At 47.6% G+C, this 21,709-nt stretch overlaps 1 protein-coding gene and 1 long non-coding RNA gene across 3 annotated transcripts; one reads left to right on the top strand and one right to left on the bottom strand.

Moving 5' to 3' along the window:
• Positions 1 to 4,296: 4,296 nt before the first annotated feature.
• Positions 4,297 to 11,200, bottom strand: LOC140455504 (uncharacterized). Its single transcript, XR_011952890.1, has 3 exons — positions 11,092 to 11,200; positions 10,170 to 10,228; positions 4,297 to 4,844 (listed from the first exon to the last, which is right to left on the bottom strand). It is a non-coding gene; the product is annotated as an uncharacterized lncRNA (long non-coding RNA).
• Positions 11,201 to 12,536: 1,336 nt separating this feature from the next.
• LOC140455496 (uncharacterized) lies at positions 12,537 to 21,509 on the top strand. Of its 2 annotated transcripts, XM_072550435.1 has the most exons (3): positions 12,537 to 12,709; positions 14,297 to 14,396; positions 19,416 to 21,509. In XM_072550435.1, the coding sequence occupies exon 3, from the start codon at positions 19,854 to 19,856 to the stop codon at positions 20,955 to 20,957; it is 1,104 nt and encodes a 367-aa protein (XP_072406536.1). In that variant the 5' UTR covers positions 12,537 to 12,709; positions 14,297 to 14,396; positions 19,416 to 19,853; the 3' UTR covers positions 20,958 to 21,509. The 2 variants fall into 2 exon arrangements, with proteins under 2 accessions (XP_072406536.1, XP_072406537.1); XM_072550436.1 differs by lacking the exon at positions 14,297 to 14,396.
• Positions 21,510 to 21,709: the final 200 nt, after the last annotated feature.

Here is a 21,709-nt window from a genome sequence, read left to right as displayed (position 1 = left end):
ACTACTCCTCCCCCAAACACCACCCCCATCCCACACACACCACACCCTCACTCCCCCTACACATCGTCCCCTTTCTCCCCCCTCTTAACGCCTCCCTCCACACACCCCACAACACACCCTCCCAACACACCACACTCTCACTCCCCCAAGACATCACCCTCTCCCTCTGCCTCTCACACCGACACCCTTCACCGCCCCAACACACCCATCCGACAAACCACATCCTCACTCCCCCTACACAACGCACCTGCCCTCCCCCTCACACACCTCCTACACCCCTCCACAACACACCCACACCCCTCCCTCACACACTGCTCCTTCACTTCCCCGACAGACCAACCCTGCACCCTGCTCCCTCCCTCAGACCATCCCTCCCCTCCCCTTTCCTCTCCCCCACTCACTGTTCCCCCTCCCTCACACTGATCCACTCCCACTCTCCCAATAACCACTCCTCACCCCCCCACAGTCACCACACCCTCCCCCTTCCCCGACACCCCCATATATCCCTCCCCCATACACACCTCATCCCTCTTCCGAAACACTCATCCCCTCTCCCCAGCATACCCACCACCCCCTTCCCCCACACACCCCTCCCCTATCCCCCCACACATCCCATTCCCCTCCGCCTCGCCTCCCACACACCCATTCCCCTCCCCTCGGGTTGAGGGGATGTGGGGGAGCGGTGTAGAACAGAGTTGGGGAGTGGGTAGGAGTTCAGTGTCGGATGGGGTTGGGACGGGTGGGGGCGGTGTTTGATTGGGTTGTGGGGCTGCCAGGGCTTTGTGTTGGACGGGGTTGGAGTGGACTAGTGGGGGCAGTATTGGATGGGGTTGGGGGCGCGGGCGGGGCAGAGTTGGACAGGGTTTGGAACTGGGCGGAGGCGGTGTCTGACAGGGTGAGGGGGGATGGAGTTGGATAGGGTTGGCAGGCGGGCAGTGTTGGATGGGGTTGGGGCGGGCGGGAGCGGTGTTGGATGGGGTTGGGGGTGGGAGGGGGGTAGTGTCAGATGGGGTGGGAGGTTGGCAGGGTTGCGGTGTTGGATTTGGTTGGTGGGCGTGCAACGAGTTGGTGTTGGATGGGTTTGGGGCGAGTGGGGGCTCGCGTGCAGCGTGCTGCTGCTTAGTCTCCTGAACGGGGAGTAGGCTTAACACAAAAGTCTGAGCCCGAGAAGAAAGGCATTGAATCGATTAACCAAATAATTGATTATCCGAACGAAATAGTGCCTGACATCTCATTCGGATAATCAAGGATCCTCTGTTTCTGCAGAGGCTGAACAGGCTGGGGCTGTTTTCTTTGGAGCGTCAGAGGCTGAGGCGTGACCTTAGCCTCAGTTTATGAAATCATGAGGGGCATGGATAGGATAAACAGACAAAGTCTTTTCCCTGGCATAGGGGAGTCCAGAACTAAAGGGCATAGGTTCAGGGTGAGAGGGGAAAGATATAAAAGTGACCTCAGGGGCAACCTTTTCACGCAGAGGGTGGTGCGTGTATGGAATGAGCTGCAAGAGGAAGTGGTGGAGGCTGGTACAATTGCAGCATTTAAAAGGCGTCTGGATGGGTATATGAATAGAAAGGATTTCGAGGGATATGGACCAAGCGCAAGCAGATTGAACTAGATTAGGTTAGGATTTCTGGGCAGTATGCTCGAGTTGGACTGAAGGGTCTGTTTCCATGCTGTACATGTCTATGACTCTATGACAGATATGAGGGGAGTTATCCTCACTCATAGGGTGTGCAATGTTTGAACTCTGACTTGAGGGGGGTGCCATGAAATATTTTTAAGTCGAGATAGATTCTTGGTAGGCAGGGATACTGAGGTTAGTAGGAATCGGTGGGGAGGTTGAATTCGAAACACTTATGGATTTATTTAATGGTTTAGCAGGCTCATAGAGCCAATGCCTCACCTTTGCTCTTAATTCATTCTTGGCATGAGGCAATGCCTACTACTGTTATTTTTGGATTGCTTTGAAAAGAAAATAACCCACCTTCCTGGATTGCAGTGTGCAATGTGGACCCTCTCCATATGATGGTGCTGCTCCCTCACCTCTCAGGCTGACTGTTCACTCATTGACAAAGCAAAGAATGGTGCAAAATGGCAACCTGGTTTAAGATTGTTTTTCGTGTAGAGACAAAAACTCAGTCCAAAAGACCATAAGTCATATGAGCAGAAATTAGGTCATTCGGTCCATCGAGTCTGCTCCGCCATTCAATCATGGCTGATGAGTTTTTCATCCCCATTCTCCTGCTTTCTCCCTGTAACCCTTAATCCCCTTGATATGCAAGAACCTATCTGTCTCAGTCCTAAATATACTCAATGACTTGGCCTCCACAGCCTTCTGTCGCAATGAATTCCATAGACTCACAACTCTCTGGCTGAAAATGTTTCTCCTTATCTCTGTTCAGACAGCAACTCTGCTTCAACTACAGAGGGAGCAGGCAGAACTGGTTTGAACCATATGCTTGTAAAAATCGCAACCCTTAATCACATTGTCAGGGGTAACACTGGGGAAGGCTGAAACTTTTGAAAATAGAGCAAATTTTCAGTGAGGCTGTGAAATAACTCCATGAAGGCTGGTCTCTTATCACCAAGTCACCTTTTGTTTACTTGTGCACAGTATGTGGCACTGAGCCAGCTGCTTGAGTGAGTAGAACCCCTGACATTCCTGTTTTTTTTATTTTTCTTTTTTTTCTTTTCCCCAGTTTGTATTTTTTTCTTTTTTTTTAAATTAACCCCCACACTCCCGCCTAACTGCGGTAGTGCTTATTTTTTCCCCAGCACCCATGGTGTGTGTGTGTGCAGGTGTGAGACATAGTGAGAGACACAAGGTGCATGAATCTTTATTCAATTTCCACCACCAGGAAGATAGGAAAACACCGAGTGGCCAGTGATAAGCAGTGCCCTTCACAAAAGGGCAATGCTGTGTGATCAAACAGTGAAGGGGAGGGCAGGGACTAAATCAAAATAGAGTTGGAGGGGGAAATGATGCACTCCACTCCCTGCGGTGCCCACCTCTCCCTGAACAACTCCAGGGTGTTGGTGGACACCGCGTGCTCCTTCTCCAAGGACACCCAGGCTCTAACGTAACCCCGGAAGGGGGGCAGGCAGTCGGCCCTAACGACCCCCTCCACGGCCCGCTGCCTGGACCTGTTGATGGCCAGTTTGGCCAGGCCCAGGAGCAGACCCACGAGGAGGTCTTCAGACCTGCCCTCCCTCCTCCGTACCACATTCCTGTTTATCCTTTTTTTTTAGGAAAACACCCGAGTGGCCAGTGACAAGCAGTGCCCTTAATCTCCCGTTTATTTTTCACTTTCCTGTTTATAACTGTCAGAAGGCGCTCCTTGATTGGACTAGACCCATCTGGCTAACCTAATTCCAATTTCTCTGTCCCTCTCCCTCTAAATCCTGGGACGTGGGCATATACCTTTCCCTGTAGCTTCACTTGGAGAGTTGTCACATTAGATCTGGTTCCTCCAACTTTGCCTCGTTAGTGATGGTGTATAATGCACCATAGTCAGCCTCTGGTGCCCAGAGTGTCTCAGGCTGAAATTCATCTTCAGGCGGCAATGGCATCAAGGCTGTGACGTCTGCCGTGCCCATCTCATTCTCAGATGTTTTTTTTAATGCTAGATAGAGGGGGAGAAACCCATGGGTTCTGACAGCCTTGCTGGATGGAGTGAGAGGCTGGGTATGTTTCACTCCTACCCAAACTTTATACTTCACAGGACCATACCTCGCATCGACCATGAGTTGTACCCATGCAGAGCCATTCCCATAATTTCAACACCAAAGTAAATGGTCTCTCTCTCGCTTACAGTAGTTTTGTATTCGAGATTCGTGTTCCTGATAACATTTTACACTTTCTGCTGGTCTAGGAGATCAGATTGAACCCAGTGTGGAATACGTTCCCCATTTGCAACCCTGTTGGAGCTGTCCCTGTAATTGTGTGAGGATGGTCCTATAATCAAACAGGAGCTGGGACAGTTTGGTATTGAGTGAGGCTGTAGGCTGTTTCTTTAAGTCTACCTTCAAAGTTTGGACTGCTTTTTTCACCAGACCATTGGACAAAGAATGGTATGAAGCTGTCCTTACATAGCAAATGCCATTCGATTTTAAGACATACTTGAATTCTCTATTGGTAAACGATGGCCCATTGTCTGTGACCAAAACCTCCAGGAGTTTGTGCATTTCAAAAGATCATTCCCGTGTTTGACGAATGAACTCTGTTCATCTCTAACCTTGAATGGGCAACCACGAAAGAAATGGCATAAACAACATGTAACCGAATCCAAGGTTTATTTCATTAATCCCACGAACGTGGAGGAGCTGCAAACGGTAATCTTTGTCCTTGTCAGCACTCTGGGCACTGCCACACCACTGTCGGCATGCAATCCTGTCCATCAGGTATAACTTCTTGCCAACATCTTCATTTTGGAAACCCTTGGATGACCCTGGTGGCATTCAGCCAGTATCTGGTGGTTACCTTCGCTTGGGAAATGACTCTTGCTCCCCATAATAATATGCTGTCCTTGACAGTGATCTGGTTCCACCAGGTCTGGAAATGTTTCAATTCTGGTTCTGATGGCCCTTTTGTATCCTGCATCACCATGAGCTGCTTTGGTTTTGCTAGGACGAGATCTTTTTTGTGTCTACAGCCCAATATTGTTGGTGGTAAGTGGAAGGGTGTCCAGAAAGTTTAAATTCAGAATGGATTCTTCCAGGTGGTGGCACTGATGGTTAAGTTTCTGTCGGTAGGAGGTGACTCAAGGCATTCAACTTGGTCTCCCAGATGTTGTTCGAGCTTGTAATTTTATGCACAAGAATAAGAGCCCACCACTGAATTTGACCTGAAACAATGGGCAGAACTGTCTCAAACTCTTTAATAGTTCTAGGAGGGTTTGTGGTCTGTTACTATTCCACATTTATGTCTGTAACAGCATTAGTGGAACATTCCCACACCAAAGATGACTGCCAAACCTTCCTTTGGTATCTGGGCATATCCTCATTCAGTAGCAGTCAAAGTCTGGGAAGCATATGCTATCGGGTGTTCCTCCCCACTGGGCCAGCGGTGAGCCAACACTACCTTAATACCACTGCAGGAGGCATTGCAAGTCTGCACCACATTTCAGATAGGATTGTAGTGTGCCAACACTTCAGGCAACAACAGCTACTCCTTCACTTCCCGAAAGGCTATATTTTGGCTATGAGAGCATTTCCAAGGCTGTATAGCAACTGTAAGGCTGCCAGGATCGTGGCCAGGTTAGGTGTGATTTTTTCAAAATAATTCATTAACCAAAGAATGAGTTAAGCTCCAATATAGAAGTGAGAACCAGGGCAACTTTGACTGCCCTCACTTTAACTTCCAACGGGTGTAATCTGGTCTTGTTGACTCTGTATGGTAGGCTGATGGAGAAAGTGAAGTCACATAGGATCCAGGGTGTTCTAGCTGGATGGATAGAGAACTGGCTGGGCAGCAGAAGACAGAGAGTAGTAGTGGAAGGGCATTTCTCAAAATGGAGACCTGTGACCAGTGGTGCCCCACAGGGTTCCATGTGGGACCACTGTTGTTTGTGATAGACATAAATGATTTGGAGGAAGGTGCAGGTTGCCTCATTCGCAAGATTGCAGATGACACTAAGATTGGTGGAGTAGCAGATAGTGAAGGGGACTGTCAGAGAATACAGGGTAGATTGGAGAATTGGATGGAGAAATGGAAGATGGAGTTCAATCCGGGCAAATGCAAGGTGATGCATTTTGGAAGATCTAATTCAAGAGCGAACTATACAGTGAACAGAAAAGCTCTGGGGAAAACTGATGTCAGAGAGATCTGGTTCAGGCCTACTGTACCCTGAAGGTGGCATCGTATGTGGAAAGCATAATCAAGAAAGCACATGGCATGCTTTCCTTCATTGGATGGGGTTTTTAGTAAGAGAGTTGGCAGGTCACGTTACAGCTGTATCGGACTTTGGTTCAGCCACATTTGGAATACTGTATACAGTTCTTGTCACCACATTACCAAAAGAATGTAGGTGCTTTGGAGAGGGTGCAGAAGAGGTTCACCAGGATGTTGCCCGGTATGGAGGGTGCTAGCTATGAAGAGAAGTTGAATAGATTAGCATTACTTTAATTCGAAAGATGGAGGTTGAGGGGGCATCTGATTGAGGTCTACAAAATCATGAGAGGTATAGACAGGGTGGATAGCAAGAAACGTTTTCCCAGAGTGGGGTCTCAATTACTGGAGGTCACGAGTTCAAAGTGAGAGGGGAAAAGCTTAAGGGAGATATGCGTGGAATGTTCTTTACACAGAGGATGGTGGGTGGCTGGAACGCATTATCAGTGGAGGTGATACAGGCAGACACAACAGACAGATGCATGAATCATATCAAAGAATGGAGTAAGTGAGGACTGCAGATGCTGGAGATCAGAACTGAAAGATGTGTTGCTGAAAAAGCGCAGCAGGTCAGGCAGCATCCAAGGAACAGGAGAATCGATGTTTCGGACATAAGCCCTTCTTCAGAAATGAGGAAGGTGTGCCAAGCAGGCTAAGATAAAAGATAGGGAGGAGGGACTTGGGGGAGGGGTGTTGGGAATGCGATAGGTGGAAGGAGGTTAAGGTGAGGGTGATAGGCCAGACAGGGGGGTAGGGGCGGAGAGGTCGGGAAGAAGATTGCAGGTCAAGAAAATGGTGCTGTGTCCAAGGGTTGGGACTGAGATAAGGTGGGGGGAGGGGAAATGAGGAAGCTGGAGAAATCTGAATTCATCCCTTGTGGTTGGAGGGTTCCCAGGCGGAAGATGAGGCGCTTTTCCTCCAGGCGTTGTGCAGCCAGGGTCTGGCGATGGAGGAGGCCAAGGACCTGCATGTCCTTGGCGGAGCGGGAGGGGGATTTGAAGTGTTCAGCCACAGGGCGGTTGGGTTGGTTGGTCCGGGTGTCCCAGAGGTGTTCTCTGAAACATTCCGCAAGTGGGCGGCCTGTCTCCCCAATGTAGAGGAGGCCACATCAGGTGCAGCAGATGCAGTAAATGATATGTGTGGAGGTGCAGGTAAATTTGTGATGGATATGGAAGGATCCCTTGGGGCCTTGGAGGTAAGTGAGGGGGGAGGTGTGGGCACCAGTTTTGCATTTCTTGCGGTTGCAGGGGAAGGTGCCAGGAGTGGAGGTTGGATTGGTGGGGGGTGTGGACCTGACGAGGGAGTTGCGGAGGGAGTGGTCTTTCTGGAATGCTGATAGGGGAGGGGAGGGAAATATATCCCTGGTGGTGGGGTCCGTTTGGAGGTGGCGGAAATGACGAAGGATGATACGATATATCTGGAGGTTGGTGGGGTGGTAGGTGAGGACCAGTGGGGTTCTGTCCTGGTGGCGATTGGAGGGGCGGGGTTTCAAGGGTGGAGGTGCAGGAAGTGGAGGAGATGCGGTGGAGAGTATTGTCAACCACGTCTGAGGGGAAATTGCGGTCTTTGAAGAAGTGGTCATCTGGGTTGTTCGATAGTGGAATTGGTCCTCCTCGGAGCAGATGCGGCAGAGGCGAAGGAATTGGGAATATGGGAATATGGCATTTTTACAGGGGGCAGGGTGGGAGGAGGTGTAGTCTAGGTAGCTGTGGGAGTCGGTCGGTTTATAGGAAATGTCCGTGTTGAGTCAGTCGCCCGAGATAGAAACGGAGAGGTCTAGGAAGGGGAGGGAGGAGTCTGAGATGGTCCAGGTAAATTTGAGGTCAGGGTGAAAGGTGTTAGTAAAGTGGATGAACTGTTCAACCTTCTCGTGGGAGCACGAGGTAGCGCCGATACAGTCATCGACGTAGCGGAGGAAAAGGTAGCGGGTGATGCCAGTGTAGCTGCGGAAGATGGACTGTTCCACATATCCGACGAAGAGGCAGGCATGGCTGGGGCCCATGCGGGTGCCCTTGGCTACTCCTTTGGCTTGGAGGAAGTGGGAGGGTTGGAAGGAGAAGTTGTTCAGGGTGAGGACCAGTTCAGTCAGTCGAAGGAGGGTGTCAGTGGAAGGATACTGGTTGGGTTGGCGGGAAAGCAAGAGGCGGAGGGCTTTGAGGCTTTCATGATGGGGGATGGAGATGTATAGGGACTGGGTGTCCATGGTGAAGATAAGGCACTGGGGGCCAGGGCCGGGGCCGGAGGAGGTGGAGGGTGTGGATGGTGTCCCGAACGTAGGTGGGGAGTTCTTGGACTAAGGGGGACAGGACCGTGTCGAGGTATGCAGAGATGAGTTCGGTGGGGCAGGAGCAGGCTGAGACAATGGGGCAGTCAGGTTTATGGATTTTGGGCAGGAGGTAGAAACGGGCAGTGTGGGGTTGTGGGACTATAAGGTTGGCGGCGGTGGATGGGAGATCATATCAAAGAATCCCTACAATGTGGAAACAGACCCTTCAGCCCAACAAGTCCACACCGACCCTTTGAGATATTGTCAGCCTGTGTCATTTCTAGCAGACAATGGAAAATACTTTGCAATGCCTATCCCAGGTTGCCATTTGTCTGGATGCGTGCTGATAACTGGGAAGATCAAAAAAGTGCATTTAGAGAACTTGGGCTCAATGCTAAAGAATATAAGAACAAAAGAATGAGGAGCAGAAGTAGGCCATCTGGCCCTTTGAGCTCACACACCATTCAATATGATCATGACTGATCTTTTGGTGGCCTCAGCTCCACTTACCCTCCATCTCACCATAACCCTTAATTCCCTTACTGTTCAAACAAGTATCTATTTTAGCTTTAAAAAGATTTACAAGGATGTCTCGACTACTTCACTGGGCAGGGAATTCCATAGATTCACAACCCTTTGGGTGAAGGCGTTCCTTCTCAATTCAGTCCTAAATCTACTCACCTTAATTTTGAGGCTATGCTCTCTTATCTTAGTCAGGGGTAAATGTAGTGAAACTAATGCACCTAACCTACATATCCCTGAATATTATGAGCGATTTCCCATGGCCAATTCACCTAACCTGCACATCTTTGGATTGTGGGAAGAAAGCAGAGCACCCAGAAGAAATTATCCAGCTGTGAAAAGCTTTCGCAGTTTGTTTGAAATCCCCACAAAGTCAAATCGACCTGCTGGGCTTCACAATCGGAGCTGGGCATTCCTCTAACTGTTCCGTGGTTTGGTGATTCATTCTCTTTCCTGTCTCCTGATTTCTGCCTCTACTTTCCCACATAAGGCAAAGGCACTGGCTGGGCCTTGCAGATTCATGGAATACTTCCTGGTTAACACGTAAAGTGGCCTTGGCTCCTTTGACAATCCCTCGACCTTCCAGAAAAAAACTTCCAGATATTTTAGTTAGGATTTCACTCAGACAGCCATTTTCTAATTGAAAAGTGTTTAGCCAATCAAGGAGAACCTTTCTCAACCAATTTTGCCCCATCAGGGCCTGAGCCTTTCACTACAATCAGTGGGAACTGAACCAGCTGCTTCTCATAAGAGATGGGAATCAATGTTATATCCTTAATCTGTAAAGGTTCTCTGGTATAGATTCTCAGTCTAGCACAGGTCTTGTTCAAACTTAAAGGTTGAAGTTCAGAGTGAATTTTGGGAAAGAATGATTCTTCAATCACAGATGCCATTGCGCTGGTATTGACCTTCATTAGAGCTGTGTAACGATTTAACCAGATATTTATTTTGATGGGTTCTAATTTGGACGTTGCTAAGTAATTTAACAGTCCCAAACGAGCTGTAGGTGGGATTTCCAGGGTGTGCACACTTCTGGATATTAGCCTATGAGTTCTCTTTCTTAATTCAGGCCTCTTGAGACTCTTTTGAAATCGAGAGTGTGCATATCAGCAGCAACTACAATGGCCTACTGCCCTGGATCCTCATGACAATTTTAACTGTTTGGCTGAGGCTTGGCTTTGTTTTGGAGTTTTCCTGTGGGCTGACCGAGATTCCCGAGTTCAGGATGTGTCCTGACTGAGGCTATGCAATTGCCTTCATTTAATGAGTGTTGCCTAAGCTCAGTCAGCCTGGTGAATGTATCTACTCACATTGGAATACCTCGTAACTTATATGCTCCACTTGCTGCAGTTTCTAATGACAAAGCTAGTTGTCGTGTCCATTGGAAGTCCAGTTGGGCTTCAGCTACTGGGTGCTTTGCATGGTCACATCATTAATCCAACATACCAAACTGTTTTTCAGCATTTCATACAGGGTTGAACCAAAATCACATACCTCTGCCAGCAGTCCTAACCTTGTTAAAAATCCTGGTATGGGTTCCTTTGGTTCTTGAACTGTTGAGGAAAACAAATAGCATTTCAAAATTAGAGAAGGCTTGGGGTCATAATATTCCTTAGCTAAGTCTGTAACTTTTGAAAGGTTTTAGTATCTGGTGCCTGAGAGTCCACACACTGCCAGGAGAATTATTCATTATTTTTGGTCTGCCTCAATATCATTTGCATGGGAAAAAAATCTTATTCTTCCAACATATGGACCCACTCTTCCATGGCATGATCGAATGAGTCAAGCTGTCCAAATAGAAGATAATGCCAGAAATGCTTACCTCCAACTCAAAGGTGACTGTTGCGAGTGAATCTCTTCAGGGGTGTGTTATTCTCTCGGCACTATTTAAATAACACCACGATGACCAGTATCCCATGACTATGTCAGCCTTTATTTACACGTGTACAGTACACAACAGGCTGTATTCTCTGGGGTTTAGAAGGGTGACTGGGGATTTGATCGAAGTTTTCATGCTATCAGCCGCAACAGCTCGCCTTTTCTCTCTATCTGAAAGAGTAGGTGGACAGAACGTTGGAGCTAAGACCTGACTCCAGTGTTTGGTCATTCAACACTGGGGGCCTATTTGATATTGACAGAGACACTGATAAATACAGGAGGGGCTGACCTGTCACAGAGTTGTCATGCTCTGGAAGAAACATTTGCAATGTTTTGTGAGAATGAGGTCGCTCCAGGCTCTTCATTGAAAATCTGACGTTTTATTGAGAGAATATTGCTGGTTCCTACTGTGAGTATGGTCAGAGGCAGACATGGAGCTTTGTACAGGTCTTTGTAACCAGAAGCTTTTACTGAACAGTATTGCAATATACACAGAACAAGGAAGTTTCCTGCACCACTATCAGATGGTGAAACCTACCTTATGCTGGTGTCTCAGTTGACCTTACATCACTGCTGATGTATATCAGTAATCCATAGACACAGGCAATGGACGGCAGACATCTCAAATCACTCAAGAAATATCACCAGCAGTGTTCCTGTCAAATCCTGTGAATTTCAAAAAAGAATAGGTGCTCCAATATCAGTGTCCTCTCCCAGACCAATACCCTCGGCAACAAGACACTGGTTACTGTCAAGCAACTCCATTAGATAGGCCACTTCATTCACGTACCTGACAAGCTTCCTAAACACAGTTTACTCCTGCCCAAAATTCAGTCAAAACCAGTTCACTCTTTGTTTTCTCAATTCAACATTCTCTGCAATAGGCTAGTTAGCACCAGTCCCCCTTTGATTATGCGCTATCATTCTGTCCTGCTACCTTCAGTGATTTAACACAGATACACTGAGGTCGTTCTGCTCCTGCACTCTTTTAGAATTGTATCTTTATTTTAGATTGTGTGTCTTTCGCTAAGTTCTTCCAACAAGGTAAATCACTTCAAACTCACTGCATGAAATTCCACCCTCTGGGTGAAATAATTTCTCCTTAACTGCCCTTCAATCAATATTTGTAAATCTCTGCTCCGTGGCTATTGATGTCTCTATCCAGGGAAATAAGACTGAAACAATCCCATCAGCTGCCTCTTCCCTCCTTTCCACTATCCCCGCCTGAATAAACGTCCATGAATGTTGCCTTGCCCTAGCCCGGAACTCTTATCTTTCTCTCTCTTCTATTTCCCCTCATGCCCACTCGGAGCTCATCTTGTGCAGAAGACCCATCTGTTCCCTTGACACTATTCTCACAAAACAGCTGTCACCCATTTCCCTTCCTTGCCCCCTTGTTAGTCAAGATTGTTTGCAGTTCCCTCCTCTAAGATATTGTCCAATTTTTTAACATTCTGGAGGTATATTTGGGACATGAGTCAGGTGAGGCATGAGGGGCAAAGCATGGAAGTTGTACAAAGTGTGTGGCATGAGGCGAGGTAAGAGACCTGGCAGAGAGATCTGCTGAGCACAAAGTTTTCATTCCCCAAACCATTCACTCGGTAACAGACACAATCTTACTGTTGCAGAGGGTCCTCAAGAATAAGTTCACCTTGAGCACAGAATTGCTCCTTCTCCCTTGTCCTTATCTCTGTCTCCCTTTCCTGACCCTCTGTGCTGATCTCAACACAGCATATAATTCCTGCCATGAATACGGTGGATGTTCCTCTTCTGATCTGCTGTCAAACATCCGAGGATACAGAATTTAAACTAATGTTGTCAGTTTGAAAGTCTCCCAGCATGAAGAATACTATTCCCACACTAGAAATCTCTGTCAAACATTTACCAGGGGAACTGAGATAGCAGCTGCAATAAGTGAGGTTTTATTCAGATGCTACAATGACAAGTTTTAATCCCCACCTGATCTGCTGCTCAAAGTCACCTCCATTTCCCCGGTCAGTTTCCCAAGTTTCAGGAAACTCATGTTGCTCCAGAAATATTTGGATTGACTGTGAGAGACGTCAATCAGAGAGTCCACCCACTCTGCCCATTGTCTCCTCTTCCTCTTCCAGAGCTGGTTCACTTCCTATAGGGACTGAAAACCAAGTGAGGAGATGGTGAGTGAAGGAGGAGCTTGTGTTTTTCTTTTAAATTTAACCTATATTTTTCTAATTATCCTGTTCAGAGATATTATTTACACACCACTGGAGTAAGTGGGACTCCAGAGGTTGAGACATTATCATGACATCACAAGAGGGTCTCTGTCAGGCCTAGCTTTGTTCCAAAATTCATTTTTTTCAGTCGTGGGGAAAATTCCACATTTTATATTTTACAGTGAGACGAAAAGTGAACACTTTATGAATACAATTTATTTTTTCCCACTACCAGGACACACCCTAGTTTTGGCTAATTGGATTTTTGCAAGCGAAGCGAAGCGAAGCAAGCGAAGGTCAATGCTAACATTAAAAAGTGGGTTGGGGGTGGGAATAAATCAGAATAGAGTTCGGGAAGAGGGGGGCGGGGGAATAAACATTTTATACCCTGCGGAAGGAACAGTTTTTATACAAAGTGCCAGGGATCCGGGCTCGATTTAAATTTAACCTCGGGCGACTGTATGGAGTTTGCACATTCTCCCTGTCTGTGCGTGGGTTTCCTTCCACAGTCCTAAATTGTGCAGATGAGGTGGTTTGGCCATGTCAAATTGCCCAGAGTGTTCAGGGATCTGAAGGCTTGGTGGATTAGCCATACGAAATGCAGGGTTACAGGGATAGGTTATGGTGGACGGTCGGTGGGATTGGATGGGTCGAATGGCCTGCTTCCACACTGAAGGGATTATATGATTCTTTTCATTTCTGTCGTCAAAATTTTATCTGAAGGCCTGGGCCTTTCCCACATTCGTGGGCTTGGATTTGATAGTATCCGCAATTCTTTGGGGTTTTTGTTTTGGATGTGACCGTTTTGCTCAGTGCTGTAGCTGATGGCTGAATTTGGGAAATACGACCTGAGCGGCATATCGAATTTCCCAGGATTAAACGGAATCCTTCAGTCACCTTCACTGGAGCCAAGGTGACTCAGTGGGTAGCACTGCTGCCTCACAGTGCTCGGGTCCCGGGTTTCATTATATCCTTGGGCGATTATCTGAGTGGAGTTTGCACATTTTCCCTGTGTCTGCATGGGTTTGCACCCCCAGTCCAGAGATGTGCATGTAAGGTGGATTGGCCACGCTAAATTGCCCATAGTGTTAAGGGTGTGTTAGTGTGGGGAATGCAGGGTTACACAGTAGAGGGGCGGTGGGTGGGAGGGATGTTCTTGGAAGGGCAGTGTAAACTCGATGGGCCGAATAGCCTGCTTCTGCACCACCGGGATTCTATGATTTTCCTCTGCTTCAAGCAGGATCTGGGAGAGGGCGGTGCATACATTGTTGAGACCAGGTCTGATGGGTAGAGGCACCTGTCCCTTTGGATAGTTATCGTCGCATGTGGCCAATCCAACACGTCCTGATTGACAGAAAACCCAGCCAGTGGTGGTCCCATGTTTTATCACTGTGCTGTTCCTCCTATCCGGTGAGAGGCTGCAGGATCGTGGGATCAAGACAGAGCTCTGTTTGTTTTAACCCTCAGCTTCCTGATCTCTCCTCCAGCTCTAACTTGGTGGTGTTTCTGGGCCTAAACCTTTTCCTTCATAACCTCTCTTTCATTCATTAGGATGGCACAGTCCTGCATTCCACTGTGAGTGGGAGAAAGAGAGGACTGCAGATGCTGGAGATTACAGTTGAAGACTGCGGTGCTGGAAAAGCAACAGCAGGTCAGGCAACATCGAGAAGCAGGATATAAGCATAAGTTTCGAGCATAAGCCCTTCATCCAGAATGAGGCTGGTGGCCCAAAGGGACTGAGAGATAAATGGAAAGGGGTGGGGCTGGGGGGTGAAGGTAGCTCGGAATGCGATAGGTAGATGAAGGTGGGGGTGAAGGTGATAGGTCAGAGAGGAGAGTGGAGTAGATAGGTGGGAAGGAAGATAGACCGTTCAAGAGGGTGGTGCCAGGTTGGAAGGTTCAATTTGAAAGGTTCAATCTGGGATAAGGTGAGGGGAGGGGAAATGAGAAAACTGGTGAGATCCACATTGATCCCGTGTGGTTGGAGGGTTCCGAAACGGAAGATGAGGTTTTCATCTTTCAGCTGCCTCTGCCTCCAGGCTTACTTTTCCCATTAGGACTCCCGCCCACCCTCTGTTCACACCCCTCACCCTTGCAACGCTCACCCTCCACTCCAACCCCAACATCACCCTCAAACCAGCAGATATGCGGGGGGGGGGGGGGGGGGGTGGTGGCGCTGTGGTAATTTGGCGCACCAACCTCTACACTGCTGAAGCCAGGTGCCAACTCATGGACACCTCCTCCTACTGCCCCCTTGATTACGACCTCACCTTCCATCACCAAACCATCATCTCCTAGACCATCCACAACCTCATCACTTCAGGCGATCTCCCATCCACAACCTCCAACCTCATAGTCCAGGATTCCCACACTGCTTGATCCTACCTCTTAGCCACAATTCACAAACCTGACTGCCCCGGTTGACCCATTATCTGCCCCACTGAACTTATCTCTGCATACCTTCACACCATCCCGTTCCCCCTTAGTCCAGTAACTCTCCACCTACATTCAGGACACCACCTACACCCTCCACCTCCTACATGACTTCCATTTACCTGGCCCCTGGTGCTCATCTTCAGCATGGACATCCAGTCCTTGTACACATCTATCTGCCATGATGAGAGTCTCCAACTCCTCCATTTATTCCTGTCACGGCTGACCCAGTACCCTTTCACTGACACTTTCATTCGACTGGCTGAACTGGTCCTCGCCCTCAACAATTTCTCCTTCCAATTGTCCCACATCCTCCAGACCAAAGGGTTAGTCATGGACACCCACATAGGCTGCAGCTATGTCTGCCTTTTCGTCAGGTACATGGAATAGTCTGTCTTCCGCAACTACACTGGCACCATTCCCCACCTTTGCCTTCGCTACATTGATGACTGTATCGACGCAACCATAAGGAGGTTGAACAGTTCATCAACTTTACAAGCACCTTCCACTCCGATCTCAAGTTCTCTATCTTAATTTCTGGCAAATGACTCAACACGGACAACTACTACAAACCCACCGACTCCCACAGCTATCTGGACTATACCTCCTCCCACACTGCCTCCTGTATAAGTGCCATCCCTTATTCCCAATTCCTCCACCCCATCTGCTCCCAGGAGGACCACTTCCACCACAGAACACACCAGATGGCCTCCTCCTTCAAAGACCGCAATTTTCCCCCCACATAGTTGACGATGCCCTCCAGAGTATCTCCTCCACTTTCCACATCTCTGCCCTTGAATCCTACACCTCCCGACACAACAAGGACAGAACCCCCACCTCACTCTGGTCCTCACCTTCCACCCCACCAACCTCTGAATACATTGCATCATCTTCCACCATTTCTGCCATCTACAAACAAACCCCACCAGCAGAGAGAGATTTCCCTCCCACCCCTATCTGCATTCCAGAGAGACCATTCCCTCTGCGACTCCCTTGTTAGGTCCACTCCCCCCATCAATCCACCCTCCATTCCCGGCACCTTCCCTGCTACTGCAAGAAGTGCAGAACCTGCACCCACATCTCCCCTCTCACCTCCATCCAAGGCCCCAAAGGTTCCTTCCACATCCGATAGAGATTTACCTACACTTCTACACAAGTCATCTACTGTGTCCATTGCTCCCGATGTGGTCTCCACTACATTGGAGAGACAGGATGCCAATTTGCAGTTCATTTCAGACAACATCTCTGGGACACCCACACTAAATAACCCCACTGCCCTGTGGCTGAACACTTTAACTCACCCCCCCATTCCGCCAAGGACATGCAGGTCGTGGGCCTCCTCCATCGCCAAAACCCTAACCATCTGATGCCTGGAGGAAGAATGTCTCATCTTCCACCTTGGGACCCTTGAACCGCATGGGATCAATGTGGATTTCAGCCGTTTTCCCAATTTCCCCTGCTTCCACCTAATCCCGGATGCAACCTTCCAAATTGGCACTGCTCTCTTGAACTGTCCCACCTGTCCATTTTCTTTCCCACCTATCTGCTCCACCCTCCACTCAGACCTTTATCTGCCGATCGCATTCTCTAGCCCCCAGCCCAACCCGCTTCCATTTATTGTTGAGCACCCTTGGGCCACCAACTTTATCCCTGATGAAGGGCTTATGTTCGAAACGTTGATTCGCCTGTCCTCGGATGCTACCTGACTGGCTGTGCTTTTCCAGTACCACACTCTTCGACTTCCACTATGAGTGAATAAGCACATGTGAGTGACGGAAGTGTTTGTGTACAAGTTTACGGGCGAGTAGGACGGTGAGTGACTGTGCAAGTGAATGTGTGAGAGAGCGAACGAGGGTGAGCAAGTGTGTGTGTGCAAGTGAGAGAGAAAGGAGAGAGAGAAAGATAATGGCTGAGAGATCATGTGTTTGTGAGTGAAAGTGTAAAATTGTGTGCTTGTGTAAAATCCTGTGTGCATGCAAGGCAGAAACCTGAGACTGGATGTGAACTGGACCTGTGCACGAGGCTCCTCTACGCACAAAGCCAAAAGGTTTTGCATTACCTGGATATAACAAATTGATAGCCCTGCGACTATGGCTCCCAGTTCTGGATACCTCAATGGGACTGGTTTAAAAAAAACCAAGAACTACGGATATTATAAATTAGAAACAGAAACAGAAGTTGCTGGTAAAGCTCAGCAGGTCTGGCAGCACCTGTGAAGAGAAAACAGAGTGAACATTTGAGGTCGTGAGATCTTTCCCAAGGAAGGATCCTCGGACCTGAAACGTTAAGTCTGACTTCCCTTCACAGGTACTCCAGACCTGCTGAGCTTTTCCAGAAACTTCAATTTTTATGTCAACTGGACTGTTAATGGGGTCATAGCATCATAGAGATGTACAGCACGGAAACAGACCCTTTGGTTCAACTTGTCCATGCTGACCAGATATCCCAACCCAATCTAGTCCCACCTGCCAGCACCCGGCCCATATCCCTCCAAACTCTTCCTATTCATATACCCATCCAAATGCCTTTTAAATGATGCAATTGTACCAGCCTCCACCATTTTCTCTGGCCGCCCATTCCACACACGCACCACCCTCTGCATGAAAAAGTTACCCCTTGGGTCGCTTTTATATCTTTTCCATCTCACCCTAAACCTATGCCATCTAGTTCTGGACTCCCCCACCCCCAGGGAAAAGCCTTTGTATATTTACCCTATTCATGCCCCTCATGATTTTATTAACCTCGATGAGGTCACCCCTCAGCCTCCAACGCTCCAGGGAAAATAGCGCTAGCCTATTCAACCTCTCCTTGTAGCTCAAATCCTCCAACTCTGGTAACATCCTTGCAAATCTTTTCTGAACCCTTCAAGTTTCCCAACATCATTGCGATAGGAAGGAGAACAGAAATGCATGCAATATTCCAAAAGTGGCCGAAACAATGTCCTGTACAGTTGCAACATGATCTCCTAACTCCTGTACTCAATACCAAGGGAAGCATACCAAATGACTTTTTCACTATCCTATCTACCTGCAACTTTACTTTCAAGGAGCTATGAACCTGCATTCCAAGGTTTCTTTGTTCAATATCACTCCTTCAAATCTTACCATTAAGTGTATAAGTCCTGCTAAGATTTGCTTTCCCAAAATGCAACGCCTCGCATTTATCTAAACCAAATTCCATCTGCCACTCCTCAGCCCATTTGCCCATCTGATCAAGGTCCTGTTGTAATCTGAGGTAACCTTCTTTGCTGTACACTACACCTAAAATTTTGGTGTCATCTGCAAACTTACTAAGTATATCTCTTACGCTCAAATCCAAATCATTTATCTAAATGCTGACTATTCCTAATTCGTCCTTGCTTTTTCAAATATGTGTAAATCCTGTCCCTCAGGATTTCCTCAAACAACTTGCCCACCACTGATGTCAGGCTCACCGGTCTATAGTTCCCTGGCTTGTCCTTACCACCTCTCTTAAATAGTGGCAGCACGTTAACCAACCTCCAGTCTTCCGGCACCTCACCTGTGACTATCGATGATACAAATATCTCAGTAATGGCCCAGAAATCACCCCCCTAACTTCCCTCAAAGTACTAGGGTGCACCTTATCAGGTCCTGTATATTTATCCATTTTAATGCATTTCAAGAAATCGAGCACTACCTCCTCTGTATTATGGACATTTTTCAAGATGTCACCATCTATTTCCGTGGTGAGTGTCAGGGATATAATTGACCTGGGAATAGGAGTAATACCAGACTCCCTTATTCTGCTTTTTGCAGCTCTTCTTCTTCCTCAAATACTGTGGGAAATAAGGAGAGAAATTTCAAAATCTCCATTGAAATTACATTTCCTCTGAGTGCCTTTTTATAAACACAATATACAGGTAAAACTGATCTTCATCAACTTGACCTGAGCTCACAGGAGTTGATTTCCCGTATGATTCTCCACCCGACTGTATTTTCCATTGTTTTCATGGTGCATAGGAAGGTAGGGTCTGGGCAAACGAAAGAAAGTAGCCACATTGTCTCCTCCTGTTCACTGGCCAGTATTCATTCTGGAAACAGTGTGTATGTGAGACAGTCAAGTAAGGAAAAAGAAAGGATGTGTATCTGATCTCCTCACACAGGGCATGAGTAAACTGGCACTCACTGTGGGACAGTCTCTAACTGAGGAGCCAGTCTCTTCAGCAAAGGAGGAGAAAGAGTTGAAGGAACTCATGTTTCCTTTTCCCGTTTTGCAGAAGGATGATGCTGTATGACACGAGAATACACCACCAACAGATCCCGACCATCACTCAAGGAACAACTGCGGGAAGACATCCAGTCCCTTCCCAGCGTTGCTCAACACGGAAAGGTTCGGCCATGAAGCCATCATCTGGAAGTTGGTCAGGTCAGGGAAGCTTTGACGTATCATCTGATTGAAACTGGTCAGTGGTGTGGAGCGTTCCATCAGAACCAACCTTTCTGAAGTTTCGGCTGTGGGTGATCGGTCAGGGTGAGGCTGGGAAGAAGTGTGAGTGGCTCCAACTGTGGTGAGAGCTTCAATCATTCATCGAGCTTCATGAACGACTGACTTATTCCTACAAGCGTTTGAGTGTGAGAAGGGTTCCACAAGCATTTATGATCCTCAAACGCACAAGGTACATCTGTTATCCATCTTGTAACACAAGGGCAGCTTCATGGAAAAGGAGCCATTCAAATGTGAGGTGTGTGACCGAGGCTTCACAAACTCATCAATGCTTGTGAAACACCGACGCATTCACTCTGGGGAGAAGCCATTCAAGTGTGATGTTTGCAAGAAATCCTTCACACAGTCATCTAATCTCCACACACATCAACGTGTTCACACTCGGGAGAAACCATTCACGTGCGAAGTGTGTGACAAATCATTCCCACATTCGTCAACCCTCCGCCTACACCAACGTAGCCATACAGGAGAAAAACCGTTCACTTGCAAAGTGTGCAACAAATCATTCCTTAAATCTTCGACCCTTCGTGTACACCAACGCATTCATACCGGAGAGAAACCATTCACGTGTGAGGTGTGTAACAAATCATTCTCCCAGTCATCGGCCCTCAGCATACACAGACGCATTCACACTGGGGAGAAACCATTCATGTGTGATGTGTGTGACAAATCTTTTTCAGATTCTTCAACTCTGACCGTACACCAACGTGTTCACACTGGGGAGAAACCATTCACATGTGAAGTATGCGACACATCGTTTTCGCAGTCATCGACCCTCCGCTCACACCGACGCACTCACACTGGGGAGAAACCATTCACATGCGAGGTGTGCAAGAAATCATTCCCCCTGCTGGTGTCACTCCGTGCACATAAACGTGTGCACACTGGGGAGAAACCATTCAAATGCACTGAGTGTGACAAAGCATTCACACGTTCCTCAGGCCTCCTGGTCCATCAGAGGACCCACACGGGAAACAAACCCTTTAAGTGTGAGGTGTGTGATAAAGCTTTTGCAATATCTACAAGTTTGCTGATCCACGGAAGGATCCACACAGGGGAAAAACCCTTCAGGTGTGAGGTTTGTCAAGTGGTTTTCAGCCAACCCACTGATCTCCTAAGGCACCAGAGGATTCACACAGGGGAGAAACCCTTCAAGTGCGAGGTCTGTGACCAAACCTTTAGGCAGTCTTCAGCACTTGTACAACACCGACGCATTCACACAGGGGAGAAGCCTTTCACATGTGAAGTGTGTGACAAATCTTTCTCAAGGTCATCAGATCTCCTTCGACACAAGAAGATCCACACAGTGAAGTAATCCTTGTGGTATAAAGTTTCTGCTAAAGCTATCGTGATGTCTGTGACCCATCTGGGACACTGGTGGATTCTCATAGTGGAGAGGTTTCATGTTTGTGTCAAGGATCTCGTCTGTTTGTTACAATTCTAGCTCATCTTAATTCTGGACAGGTCTTATCCTAGAGTAAATCAGATCCTGCTTTTGTTGGTGATGTGAATTGTTGTCCGATTCTCTTCAGGTAATGGGTGTGTGATGAATACCATGGGAAACGTTTGTACTCTGCTGTCTAGGAGAACAACTATCCTGAATATGGGGAGGGAGTGGAGGTGAGTCTCTACAGACCTGAGCTCCCTCAGCCTATCATTCCTCAAATTAATACTTGTGATATGTTTACTTTACAGTCTTCCAAGATTCATTTCATGTTGTGAGAAGGATCTTAGATCATTTTCAAGTGCTTTTTCAGTTTGTTTGATTTGAAGTTTGATGTTAGCTGAATATTCTGTTGTGTCTGTTTTAACAATCTTCTGTACAGATGCATAACTCTCAATAAATTCACTGTTTAGTTTAAACCAAGCTTCCTGTCTTGTCAGCATGGTGTGTTCCCATTCACTGGTATCTCAGGATACCACAGGAAGAGTCCTTTAAATTATAAATTGGCCAAAATCACAATGGGATGGTCTACTTTTTCCATCTGCTTCAGTTCCTTTCCCACATTTAGTGATATATGAGGCAGGCAGAGCATGTACTAGTGTCTGTTTCCATGGCTGTGATTC

Source organism: Chiloscyllium punctatum, chromosome 30 (assembly GCF_047496795.1).
Source record: "Chiloscyllium punctatum isolate Juve2018m chromosome 30, sChiPun1.3, whole genome shotgun sequence".
NCBI classification, from domain to species: domain Eukaryota; kingdom Metazoa; phylum Chordata; class Chondrichthyes; order Orectolobiformes; family Hemiscylliidae; genus Chiloscyllium; species Chiloscyllium punctatum.
The sequence above is the reverse complement of the archived record's forward strand: the minus strand, read 5'-3'. Positions and strand labels throughout refer to the sequence as shown.